General features: G+C 40.6%; 1 protein-coding gene across 4 annotated transcripts in view; it reads right to left on the minus strand.

Moving 5' to 3' along the window:
* Positions 1–14,039, minus strand: part of Col14a1 (collagen type XIV alpha 1 chain) — a 216,034-nt gene that overhangs the window by 133,322 nt on the left and 68,673 nt on the right. For all 4 annotated transcript variants that reach the window (XM_021650061.2, XM_021650060.2, XM_060389409.1 and 1 more), the window contains exons 10-12: positions 6,652–6,803; positions 5,479–5,608; positions 3,885–4,030 (exon numbers count right to left, since the gene is read on the minus strand). In XM_021650061.2, the coding sequence (XP_021505736.1) occupies positions 3,885–4,030; positions 5,479–5,608; positions 6,652–6,803 (428 nt within the window). The remainder of the gene's footprint in view (positions 1–3,884; positions 4,031–5,478; positions 5,609–6,651; positions 6,804–14,039) is intronic.

A 14,039-nucleotide genomic window follows, 5' to 3' on the forward strand; every position in this document is an offset into this window, starting at 1 on the left:
TAATTAGATCATTTACCAATGTGTGCAGTATTCCCGCTGATAAGAGTGGAACTGAATAAAGGTGACACTTCTCATTAAAAAAAAAAAAAATTAGACTGTGTATTCTCTCACAGCACCCATATCAAACTAGCTTTGGTCAGAATTTTGTATACGTCAAGTTGTTTTATGTTAGACACTGATAATATAGAGCCATATAAAACTGAGCGTCTCTCCACATGCTGTGTTGGAATAATGCTTTACAGCTGGACAAATGCAACTGCAGCCAGAACAACAATGCTGTCTGGCCCCCAGGAAAGTGGGGGTGGATGAATTAGACATATTCTCGAGATGTGTACCTCAGAGCAGCATGCAAGGCCAAATGGGCATTTGTCACTGCTTGCTAATTCTAACCAGTACTCTGGCTAGATTCCCAGTTCGGCTTCAAGCTCAATTGCACTGGGCCAGTTTTGTCACCCCATTTAACAAGGAGGCCATCTGGAAAAATTGCAAGTCCCTTCAGGTACTCAGAAGACATGGGCTCAGCAGGAAACCCAACCTGTCAATTTGCCTCTTCATTCTGAAAGAACTTTTTTGTCCTTTAGAATTTGTCAAACTATGTATAAATAGGCTTTCTTGTACGACACCTGGACATCAAATGTGTGACCGGTGGTTTTATATTTTAGAAGGAAGAATAAAATCTCACACTCTCCAGTCACACAATGCAAAATAAGTTTCTAAATGCTGAACTATCTGAACACACACAACAAAGGTACATATATATCTGATGTAGCAAAATATCTGATGTAGCTCTCACTCAGATTTAGTAACTATTAAAAACTGATGCTGTGCTGCTCAGATTCTATTTTCTAGAAAGATCTAACATATACCAATAAGAAATAAGGTCCTCTGTAGTCTTAGCCTTGCCTGCCACCTGGGTCCTGATCCTCATATATAACTAACTGCTCTCATTTGGCTTGTGTGCTTGTATGTATCCATCGCTGCTGGCTCTTGACACAACCTATTCATATCTGGGAAGAGGGAATCTCAGTTGAGAAAATGCTCTTTACCAGACTGGCCTATAAGGAAATCTATGGGACATTTTCTTAATTATTGGTTGATGTGGGAGAGGCCACTCCACTGTGCTGCTCTTGGGCAGGTAACCCGAGGTTTCAAAAGAAACCAGAGAGCAAGCCAAGGAGATCAAGCCATTAAGAAGAATTTCTCAATGGCCTTTACTTTGGATCTTGCTTCCAGGTTCCTGCTGTAAGATGCTGCCCAGGCTTGCTTTGATGATACGCCGTGATATGGAAGCATGAGCCACATTAACCCTTACCTCTACAAGTTGCTTCTGCTCATGCTGTTTTATCACAGCTACAGAAACTTAACTAAGAAACCATTTCTCTCAACATTTAGTCCTATAGCATCTAACAATACACAATGCTGTCTGGCCCCCAGGAAAGTGGGGGCGGATAAATTAGACATATACAAGCCCATGTTAATATAATTTGGGGTTTTATTCCTCTATCAATACTTTTCAAGATTTATCATGCTGCTATATAGGGACACCACTGTCCTTAGCAATTCCTCTGTGGTATTCATTGATGTAAATATACTACCTCTATGGATGACCATGTTTGTTGTTGACAGTGTCCTATCACAACAAGTAAAATTTCATTGAGAGGTAGAGGAAAGAAGACCAGGAGTTCAAGGTCATCCACAGCTATACAGAAGGCCAGTTGGGCTACAGGAGATTTTGTGTCAATTAACAAGACTGTGTGTGTGTGTGTGTGTGTGTGTGAGAGAGAGAGAGAGAGAGAGAGAGAGAGAGAGAGAGAACACTCTTGAAAGACATTACCCTCTCATCACACATCTTTAAAATAGGACACATATTCAAAATGCCAAAATATTATCCAAAGCAGCTGTACTGTCAGGAATGATCAGTAATGGCATGTCTGAACATTTGAGTACTGCCATGGTCTCACTTGCTCACCATGCCTGGTATTACCATAGTTTCAAAAGGTTTTGAAAAAGCTATTATACTTTTGTTGTTTTTTTTTCTCTTGAATCTTAGCATCTTTCCGGTACCAAATTTAACTCTCTCTTCTACCAAAGTAAAACTCAGACCAACTTTAACTGCAAGTAAAGAGAAACAGTCTAAACATAAGTAACACATGTCACCAAAGCTGTGTCCTTGAGAATCAGAGTCACCATACTTGGGCTTCTAAGGATCTCAGTTATCTGAGGCAGGCCTTTGACAGTCAGAAAACCTAGTTCCAAACCGCCTCTCTTATCCAAATCCAGAAGCAAAGGCACCTCTGAGGGGCACAGAAAGAATGGTTTCTTTTCCCTTGAATGAGTGTATCACAACAGTTGTTCCCTGTAAATCAGTGACAACCAAATATTCATAAAGTACAGTGGATGCAAGCAAAAATCCCTTTGGGAGCAGGGAGATGACGCAGGCAGTGAAGTACCCGGGACATAAAGAAGAGGACCTGAGTTCAGATCCAGGAACCCACGGGAGACCCGGAAGGAATGGCACGTGTATGTAAGCCCAGCTCTGGGGAGACCAAGACAAAAGGGTCTCTGGGGCTCAGCCAGGCTAGCCCAGTTTGTGAGCTCCGGGTTCAGTGAAAGACACTATCTCAAAAAAAAAAAAAAAGAGAGAGAGAAGTAAGGCGAAGAGTGAATAAACAAGCCAGCCAACCTCTGCTGCCCCTGCACATACAGACACACAGACAAACACACACACATCTGTCTTGTCAAACAGACATGTTTATCTACCTCTCAAATTATAAAGACAAAGTTTAACTCAGTGCATCCCACATAGTCAGTTATGAACTATATGTGGTAAAATATATAAAGTTTCTCTAGAGCTATCTGATAATATCTAGTGTTTAAAACAACAAAACCACTTTTCGAAATCAACTCTAAGGAAGCCATGGGGCGATCGTACAAGAAGACAAGGTAAGAACATTAATACTAAAAACCATGTACCCAGTAAGTTATCTCTGTGTGCAACAACATGAAATTAATTAAATGCAGCCTGTACAAACCAATACTAAAACTCTATGTATAAAATTACTGTGCAAAATATTCCTTAATTGAATGAAAAGATATCCACAATAGATGAAATTAAAATGGCAGGCAAGAAAAATGTCTTCCCTTGGCAGATTACATACACTGCAGGGAGCCTGGAGAGATGGCTCAGCGGTTAAGCAAGCCTCCTGTTCTTGCAGAAGACCTGGGTGGTTCCCAGCACCAACCTGGGGTGGTTCACATCCAGCTCTAACTCCAGCTCCAGGGGAGCTGACACCCTCCTCTGACCTCCTCAGGCATCTGCACACTCATGTCCATACCCATATACACACATCTACATAATTAAAAATATAATACAGTCTTTCAAAAATATAGTAAGGGGGGGTGTGGAAGGGTAGAGCTCAGAGGTAAGTTGCCTGCCTACTATGTGTAAAGCCCTTGATTTGATTCCCAGAACCATAAAGGAAGTAAGGAAAGGGAGAAGGGAGGGAGAATAAAAAGAAAGAAAGAAAAGAAGGGAAATCAAAGCAAATAGAACACACTAAAAAAGATTGTGTAAATGAAATGTCGTCACCAGGGCTGGGGATGTGTCTCAGTAGTACATCTTGCCTAGCACATGTGAGATCCTGAATGTAATCCTCAGCATTGTAAATTAATGCATGACTGTTTTTTTTTTTTTGAGTTTTTGTTTTGTTTTGTTTTTGTTGCTTTTTTTTTTTTGTAAAAGTTACATATAGGTAGTGTGATTACCACCTATGTTTTTATTTTGACAATTTGAATTTTCTGAATTTTACACAGTCAACTTTTACAACAAAAATTTTATCTGAAAGGCAAAGGTCCTTGGGCTGTAACTGGTAGGCGGGAGTTACCTCTTTTTCATCTCCAGCCAGACCTTCTGTGAGAGGAGCATAAAGGATCAGATATCCTGTGGCGCCAGGCACCGCATCCCACTTGACCCGCATGCTGTTCTCAGTCACGTCGTACAGCTCGAGGTAGGAAGCCATGGGTAAGGCCACTGCAAGAAGAAGCTGTTTGTCATATTCATTCACAACTGCCCTCTAGAAATAATGAAGTACAAAGAAACTACGCTCCAGGCCTTCTGGGTCATGCTTATAATCCCAGCACTCAGAAGAAGGTAGGAGGATTAGTCCAAATTCAAGATCAGCCTGGGCCACTGAGTGACATCCTTTCTCAAAACAAACAAACAATAACAAGCAAACAAAACAAACCGATGCCAGCCATATTTCAAGAGTTAGGAGAAAGGAGAAAGAAAGCCTCTAGTTCAAGGTTTGAGGTTTAAACAACATTGGTGAAAAACATCACTTTGTTCTTTCCAAGCATAATGAGATCCCTCACACATGATGACACCTGGCTCTCTAGTCACATTGTCAAGGTCAGCACTTGCTTACACTTGAATCTCTCTGCACATGCACATGTTTCTTTTGAAGTCCCAACAACACTTCATGTCACTAACATATTCAAATGTCCCTGTTTTGCAGACTCGGCTTGTACTATCCTGAAACATCCAGGAGAGGAAGGATGGCCATTATACTATTTCTGCAAAGGAAAACTACTTGGGGGGTATGGAAGGGAAGCAGCCAGGGATGGAAGGATGGGGAAGGTCAGCACAGGAAGTGGATGATTTAGGACAAAATGGGATACATATGTATGAAAATCCCACAATGGAAACCATCACTTCATGTGATAACCTAAAACTAATTTTAAAAAAGAGGAAACATATTTCTACAAAACAGAAACATCAACACTGGCCTTACAGATTATTACAAAAGCCAAGCACTGCACTGAGGAAAAGCACCACGGCCCTGGAATATTTTTTTTTAGTGTTGTTTACATAGTAATTGTTCTATAAAATGCAGGTTGGTATAATGCCCAGCATGTACTAAGCGCACAGACTTTCAAATGACTAATAATGATCATTTTAAGATTATCTTGTATGATTATCTGAGTAGGTAGGTACCTGTATGTGTGCATGTATGTGTGTGTGTGCATGTAGTTTGCATATGTGTAACTGTGATCACGCTCCGTGAAGGGACTGTCGGTATTCAGAAGTTTCTTTGAATTATGATGAGATGAATAAATGAGGGGAATGCGTTGTAATTCCCTCAATACTCCCCTGGGAGAAAAAAGTCCTGCACTTCTCAATTCTGACTAACAAATTTGGCACAGCTCTTGGTTCAGAGTAAACGTTAAAAATGTTTGTTGAATGAATGAATGAATGAATGAAGAGTCTGTCTCCTTCACCATCACTGTTGCCCCCTCTAAAACACACCAGAGATCTATTCCATACACACAGCTGCAAAACTGCACCAACCTCTCCCACACCCATCATGACAGCTACCTCCTGTAACTTTTAACCAGGGTGTCTGTCCTCCCTGAGCAGCCCACTTTAGGAATAAGCCGCAGAAGCATAGCTTAGGAAATAGATGGGGATTAAATGCATACATGTGGTTTCTGTTCCCCGCAGGCCTTCACTAGCCGTGTGGGCAGACACTGCAAACACTGCTATCTGGTATTCAGTTGAAGACATCAAGTTTTTCAACACTATGGAAGACTCACTTCCATCCACCACCACCTGTCAAAAGAACAGTTTGAAAGGATGAAATATCTCACAATCGGAATTGAGACAAAAGTCAAAAATTCCCTCAAGAACATCTCATTAAATATTTCATGATTTGTGCTGTGTTTTCATTTCTGCTGTAGCAGTCAGTTCTCCTTGTCTTTGTACATAAATAAATGCACTTTTATGGAATGTATCCAAAGTTATTTCTTAATTCACACATAATGTTAATGTGTCATTCCAGAGCTAGTTATTGTCCTAGTCATATCCGCATGATAACAGTAAATATAATATTCCCCCATGGAACTTTGGGAAGCATTTTAAAGGTTTGCTAGTGATGAGAAAAATAGAACCACTGGAAGGATTTTGGTTTATTTTTCTCTTTGAAGCAGATGATTTGAAACTCCATGATCAATTTCTGTAACACTTGAAAGTAAAAAGAAACCCACTGATCCTGCCTTGGTAGAGAAGAACATTGTGAAACCTCTGAGGTCAATCAGAGGTTAGAACAACAAAAGGAAATGGAGATTTCATCATGTCTTAACTCAGTGAATCACTGCATCGAGGCAGGGAAGGGGAAGAGCCCAACCATTGGCAATAGCTGCTCTCCTGTAACGGCAACTGACCACGGCAGCTTCACGATGGCTTCCCAGTGCCCTGATCTCTGTGAATGCTGAGGAAATTCCAAAGGCCAGAGGACCAGCCCTTCATATTACCACATAATTTGGAACACACAGTCTTCACTGTGACAGAAACCCCTGGCCACTCCCAAAGAGAAAAAGATGGATGGAAATCTTAGTCAATTTAGAACTAATTTGGAGAAGAAAAGTACACTAGGTTATAAGTGCATACTTGATCCGTTCTTAGGATGACGATGATGGGATGAGAGAAGGTGCGGACACCACACTTGGAGAGACAGAGGGACAACGCAGACATGTAGAAACCTATTTCAAACTACTCACAATATTAAGCAGAAGAATGTCCTACACATACACCCTGCTTCATTCCCACCATTAAAACTTCAGGGATGGAGAAGTTTGAAAAGACTGTCATGTTACCTCCTCTGGCTTTCCACCTCTGGTGGGATAATACACCACTCTGTATTTTTCCACTTTTCCTGGGGAGTGAGTCCAGTTAACCGTAAAGCTCCTGGCGGTGACTTCAGAAGTAGTCAGCTCTGTAGGTGGCCCAATGGTGGCGAGGGCTGAGGCTAAAGGAAAGAAATACATCAAATAGATCTGCTTTCCCAAGTTATTCTAATAAACCTGAGAAAAGCCGCTAGTCAGGAGCAATTGCTGATGCAATGGGGCCCCAAATGTCTCCTCTGTGGGTAAGTTGGTTCCGTTATTAATTCCTGTGCTAATTTGTTCATTCAAAACTGTAGTGTCCATTAGAAACCATTCACTGAGGTAGATTCTTAGGATCCAAACTGAAATAAAACACAGTCCTTCTTCCTCAGAAACTCCCTGACAAGGACTGTTAACAAACAACCAGAACCATCATTTGAGTGAATGTGCACACAACCAAAGATACTCTCCTGATTCTCTAAGGGTGTCATTTAGTTCTCAGCAGTGACTGCTCCTGCCTGTGTTCTACCGGTGGAGACAGGAAGACACAATAAAGGTGATGAGAACACCAGGTCTAACAAGTAGCAGCTCTAGAGGTGAGAGTGCATCTGGCTTCTTGCAAAAACGTTTCTGCATCAGAGGGCGTGCCGACTACACTGAGTGTGTCCAGTTAGCAAGTGATCGCTAGCTAAGCATAAAAGTCGGAAGAGACTCCCTATGCTCTGCCTGAAGCTTGGCCCTGAGTCTCAGCATCTGCTTCAATCCCCTGTTGGGTTAATTTTTCAGAGGATCCTGTATAGTAGGCTGCCATACTGTTTCCTCTCTTCCACTGCTTCTGGTGTCTATCTTCTTGGTGCCATTCTGAATGAGATTCAAGCATCCTCCCTAGGGTACTCCTTAGTGTTTAGCTTCTTTAGGTCGGTAGATAGCCATCCTATATTATATAGCTAATATCTGCATATAAGTGAATGTATACCAAGCCTGTTTTTCTTTTTCTGGATTACCTCACTCAAGATGATCTCTTCTAGTCCCATCAATTTGCCTGCAAATTTCATAATTTCCTTGTTTTGTTTTTTTTTTTTTTGTGGGAAATATGTTTGGAGGAAGAGAAAGGTGGGAATAGAGGGACATAAAGGGGTCAGGAGTCCCACAAGGAGACCAACAAAACTAAAAGTTCTGAGCTCAGGGTGTCCTGTACAGACTGATACACCAACAGAGGATCATGCATGGAGAGAACCTAGACCCCCTCCTCAGATGTGGCCAATTGGCAGCTCAGTCTCCATGTGGATCTCCCACTGAGTTGAACAAGGGCTGCCTCTAGCATGAACTCAGTTAACTGTTTTTGATCACTCGCCCTGGTGATGAAGCCTTGCCAGGCCATGGAGGAAGAGGATCCAGGCAGTCCTGATGAGTCTTAAGAAGCTATGGGCAGATGGCAATAGTGGAGAACTCCCCCTTTCAGTGGACTAGCTGGAAGGGGATAGGGAAAGAGGAAGGTAGGGTGGGACTGGGAGAAGTTGAGGGACGGGGCTTCAATCAGGACATATAATGAATAAATTGTGAAGAAAAATAATTATATATACAAAAAAAGTTGGAAAAGAAACTGACACATACTAAATACCCACTCTGTACATACATGTCCATGCCATGTGCTTGTGAAATGGTTCTATAAATATTGGGGGCATTTAAAATCTCAGTAGAGAGGAAGGGAACACAACATTAAAAAATGAGAATAAAGAGATTGATCTCTAGGATTTCTCAAACTTCTAGGGAACCCAAAAGAACTTTAATAACTACACAAATGGGAAAACTATTCCAAATTGCTTTGAACACTTTAAATAGTACATGTTTTCTTATCAAGTAGATGTACAGATTTGTGTCTGTCTGTCTGTCTGTCTGTGTGTAGACAAAGCAATGTGGGAAAAGCTCAGATCTAAAATAGCCTTATTCTAAAGGTCAGAAATATTTGTTCACAATCCTAGAGTTTGGATGCCACACCCAGCCTCAAGAGATCTGGAAAATAGAATGACAGAAGAGAGAAGGAAATGAGCCAAACATAATAATGAAACTCTCCTAGATACAACAGATACAAGAAATAAAACTAAACTCCTAAAATAAGATCCTGATACTGCCCCTCTTTCCAGACCCTATGAACCAGGTGTATGCTACAGACTAACAATAAAGCAAGGGGCAAGGATTGAATGACAATGATGAATTTTACCAAGAAGAGAAAGTATGTGTACTCTTCTCTACCCTCCTCTAAGTACAACTAAAAATTCTGAATATCATGTACAGGACAAGCATGAGAAGACGCTGAAGTGAGAGGTGAGAGGCACTGCAGGACCTAAGAAACATCACAAAAGTAATTTTCCTGCCTCTTCGTAACTCAAATGCCTCTAACTGGAAGGCAAAGGCATTAGGCAACATAGAAACATCAATGTAGTCAGACAAAAGCTGTTCTAACAAAGACTGTTCTCTCTAACCAAAGGCCAGGAAAAAGCTAGCATACAAAGACAGAACACTTTCAGACAGTGACTCCAGGCACATACTAAAACAAAAGAAAACAAAACAAAAAACCTTACTCCACATCTCTGATACCATAACTCATCACAGCAAAGGTTAAACAAGGCCCCCAAATTCCATCCTGTTTTGGTTTCCGTAGTATGTCAGAACATCCAGTCCCATCCCTCCATCCAAGCCAGGGTGAGATGGAAAGTAAGAGAACCCATCCTACTCCATCCCTATCTGTGACAGCAATGTTGATGACAGAGAAGGCCTGCCGAACTTCCAACCCTGCCTGCTAGTCATGATAACCTCTGCTCCTTCTCTTGGGAGACAACTTCCTTACAACATGAAAGAACTCCCACAGAAGTGTCAGTAGAAGCCACCTGGGGAACAGAAATGAGGGACTCCTGTTTCTCTAATAAGGTGAATAGTAATCGCAAGCTAGTGAGTAGCCATTTTCTCCTGAGAAACCAAAGTAGACAAAATAAGCAACCCAGACTTCTAACCCAAACTTGCAGCAATGAAGTATTACTCTCCACGCTTGCCAGGGTGGCATCAGAAGAGACACTTAAACCAGAAAGGGCTGCCATTGTGGAATGCTTTAGTGCAAAAGGACAATGAAAAACACAGTTGAAGCCAATGACAACATAAAACTCCCAGAGAACAAACAAACAAAAAGAAAACATTAGTAAAATTAATGAAGGGTTAACAGCAGTGATGTGCACAGAGGGAAGAATCAACAAGCTTTTTTGCTAGAAATGGCCTGATCTGAGCAAGAGAGAACAATCAAACTCAAAGAGAGACAGAGCTGGGTGTGCCTACATGCTCAGCACCTGGAAGTCAGACACAGGCAGACCAAGGGATTCAAGGTCCTTGAATCCCAGTTACACGGTGAACTCAAGGCCAAACTGGACTACAGTTAGTTCAAAGCCAGTTTGTGCTACACAACCTTTCTCTGATCTTTTTTTAAAGAGCTAATAATGATAGAACTCAAACACATGTGGGAATACAACAATATATCTTTAATTTGTAGCATCAAAATCTTAAAAGGGGATGAAAAAGAAGTTAGGGTGATTCGGCAAGATGGCGGTGCCGGGACAACTCTCGTTCTGACGAGCAGCACAGCAGGATCGGCACAGTGACCAATAGTCAGAACTCGAGGCCCTAAAACAGAAGTGATTGTGTTTACCAGGTGAGAGGATACCCCACGGTGGGGGATTCAATCAGCTACAACTCACCCAGCTAAACCAAGGAAAAGATCCCAGTTCCATCAGGCACTTGGTCGCCAGCCCAGAGCCACATGCCAATGGGCTCTGATCACTGTCCCAGACTGAACTGTGGGCACCACAACATCAGCATAACCAATAGACTACAAGAGATGGAAGAAAGAATCTCAGGTGTGGAAGATACAATGGAAGAAATCGATGTATCTGTCAAAGAAAATAATAAATCTAAAAAATTCCTGACACAAACCATCCAAGAAATCCAAGACAACATAAAAAGAGAAAACCTAAGAATAATAGAAATAGAGGAAAAAGAAGATTCCCTCCTCCAAGGCCCAGAAAATATTTTCAACAAAATCATTGAAGAAAATTTCCCCAACTTAAAGGGGAGGCCTATAAGAATAGAAGAGGCCTACAGAACACCCAATAAATTAGACCAGAAAAGAAAATCCTCGCTCCACATAATAATCAAAATAGTAAGTATACAGAACAAAGAAAAAAATACTAAAAGCTGCCAGGGAAAAAGGCCAAGCAACATATGATGGCAAACCCATTACAATCACACCTGACTTCTCAACAGAAACTATGAAAGCCAGAAGGGCCTGGACAGATATCATGCAGACCCTAAGAGAACACAGATGTCAGTCCATGCCACTATACCCAGCAAAACTCTCAGTCCTCATAGACGGAGAAAACAAGATATTCAACAACAAAAACAAATTTCAACAATACCTACACACAAACCCAGCATTACAGAAGACACTAGAAGGAAAAATACAACCCAAGAAAACTAACTACTTTCAAGGAAACACAGGAAATAAATAACCTCACTACAGCAAAACAAAAAGTAGCCAAACACACTACCACAGCCAACATCAATATCAAAGGATCTAATAGCCACTGGTCCTTAATCTCCCTCAACATCAGTAGACACAATTCTCCAATAAAAAGACACAAACTAACAGAATGGATGTGTAAACAAGACCCAACAATCTGTTGCATACAAGAAACACACCTAAATCACAAAGATAGACATTACCTGAGAGTAAAGGGCTGGAAGACAGCTTTCCAAGCAAATGGACACAAGAAGCAAGCAGGAGTAGCCATTCTAATATCTGATAAAATAGATTTTCAACCAAAATTAATCAAAAGAGATAGAGAAGGACACTTCATACTAATCAAGGGAAAAATCCACCAGGAAGATATCACAATCCTGAACATCTATGCCCCAAATGCAAGGGCACCCACATTTGTAAAAGAAACTTGAATAAAACTTAAACCACACATAGATCCCCACACATTAATAATGGGAGACTTCAACACCCCACTCTCAACAAAGGACAGGTCAACCAAACAGAAATTAAAAAAAGAAACAATTACTCTAACAGAGGTCATGAATCAAATGGACCCCACAGACATCTACAGAACCTTTCACCCACAAAAGAATTTACCTTCTTCTCAGCACCTCATGGAACCTTCTCCAAAATAGACCATATAGTTGGTCACAAAGCAAAACTCAACAGATACAAGAAGATTGAAATAATCCCTTGTATCCTATCTGATCACCATGGACTAAAGCTGATCCTCAATGACAAATATAGCAAAAGGCCTACACACACATGGAAACTGAACAACTTGCTACTAAATGACAGCTGGGTCAGAGAAGAAATAAAGAAAGAAATTAAAGACTTCCTAGAATTCAATGAAAATGAAAGCACAACATACTCAAACTTGTGGGACACATTGAAAGCAGTAGTAAGAGGAAAGTTCATAGCACTAAGTGCCTTCAAGAAGAAATTCGAAACATCTCATGCAAGCAACTTAATGGCTCACTTAAAAGCCTTAGAAAAAAAAGAAGCATACACACCAAGGAGGAGTAGACGGTTGGAAATAATCAAACTCAGGGCTGAAATCAATCAATTAGAAACAAATGAAATAATTCAAAGAATCAATGAAACCAAGAGCTAGTTCTTTGAGAAAATCAACAAGATAGACAAACCCTGAGCCAAACTAACTAAAAGGCAGAGAGATGCTATCCAAATCAACAAAATCAAAAACGAAAAGGGGGATATAACCACAGACACTGAGGAAATCCAAACAATCATTAGGACTTACCTTAAAAGCCTATATGCCACAAAATTTGAAAATCTAAATGAAATGGAAAATTTTCTGAACTGATTCCACATGCCAAAGCTGAGTCAAGACCAGGTAAATCAATTAAATAGTTTTATATCCCCTAAGGAAATATAAGCTGTCATCAAAAGTCTCCCATCTAAAAAAAGCCCAGGGCCAGATGGTTTCAGCACAGAATTCTACCAGACCTTCAAAGAAGAGCTAACACCAATACTCTTCAAACTATTCCACAAAATAGAAACAGAAGGAACACTACCAAACTCATTCTATGAAGCCACAGTCACCTTGGTTCCTAAACCTCACAAAGACCCAACAAAGAAACAGAATTTCAGGCCAATCTCCCTCATGAACATTGATGCAAAAATACTCAACAAAATACTTGCAAACTGAATCCAAGAACACATGAAAGATATCATCCACTATGACCAAGTAGGCTTCATCCCAGGCATGCAGGGCTGGTACAATATATGGAAATCCATCAAATGTGATCCACCACATAAACAAACTGAAGGAAAAAAACCACATGATCATCTCCTTAGATGCTGAAAAGGCATTTTACAAAATCCAACACCCATTCATGTTTAAAGTCTTGGAGAGATCAGGGATACAAGGCACATACCTGAACATAGTAAAGGCAATATACAGCAACCCTATAGCCAATATCAAACACAATGGAGAGAAACTTAAATCAATCCCACTGAAATCAGGGACAAGGCAAGGCTGCCCACTCTCTCCATATCTCTTCAACATTGTTCTTGAAGTCCTTGCTAGAGCAATAAGACAATTGAAGGAGATCAAGGAGATACAAATTGGAAAGGAAGAAGTCAAAGTATCTCTATTTGCAGATGACATGATAGTATACCTGAGTGACCCCAAAAATTCTACCAGGGAGCTCCTACAGCTGATTAACACCTTCAACAAAGTGGCTGGATACAAAATTAACTAAAAAAAATCAGTAGCCCTCCTGTATACAAAAGACAAAAGGGCTGAGAAAGAAATTAGAGAAACAACACCCTTCACAATAGCCACAAAAAGATATAAAGTACCTTGGTGTGAACCTAACCAAGCAAGTCAAAGACTTGTATGAAAAAAATTTCCAGTCTCTGAAGAAAGAATTAGAAGAAGATATGAGAAGATGAAAAGATCTCCCATGCTCATGGCTTGGCAGGATTAACATAGTAAAAATGGCCATCTTACCAAAAGCAATCTACAGATTCAATCAAATTACCAACAAATTACCAACACAATTCTTTACAGACCTTGAAAGAAAAATTCTCACCTTCATATGGAACAACAAGAAACCCAGAATTGCTAAAACAATTCTCTATAGTAAAAGATCTTCAGGAGGTATCTCCATCCCTGATCTCAAGTTGTACTATAGAGCAACAATACTAAACACTGCATGGTAATGGCATAGAAACAGAATGGTGGATCAATGGAATCGAATAGAAGACACTGACATAAATCCACACACTTATGGACACCTGATTTTTGACAAAGATGCCAAAACCATTCAAT

This window comes from Meriones unguiculatus, chromosome 8 (assembly GCF_030254825.1).
Source record: "Meriones unguiculatus strain TT.TT164.6M chromosome 8, Bangor_MerUng_6.1, whole genome shotgun sequence".
NCBI lineage: Eukaryota > Metazoa > Chordata > Mammalia > Rodentia > Muridae > Meriones > Meriones unguiculatus.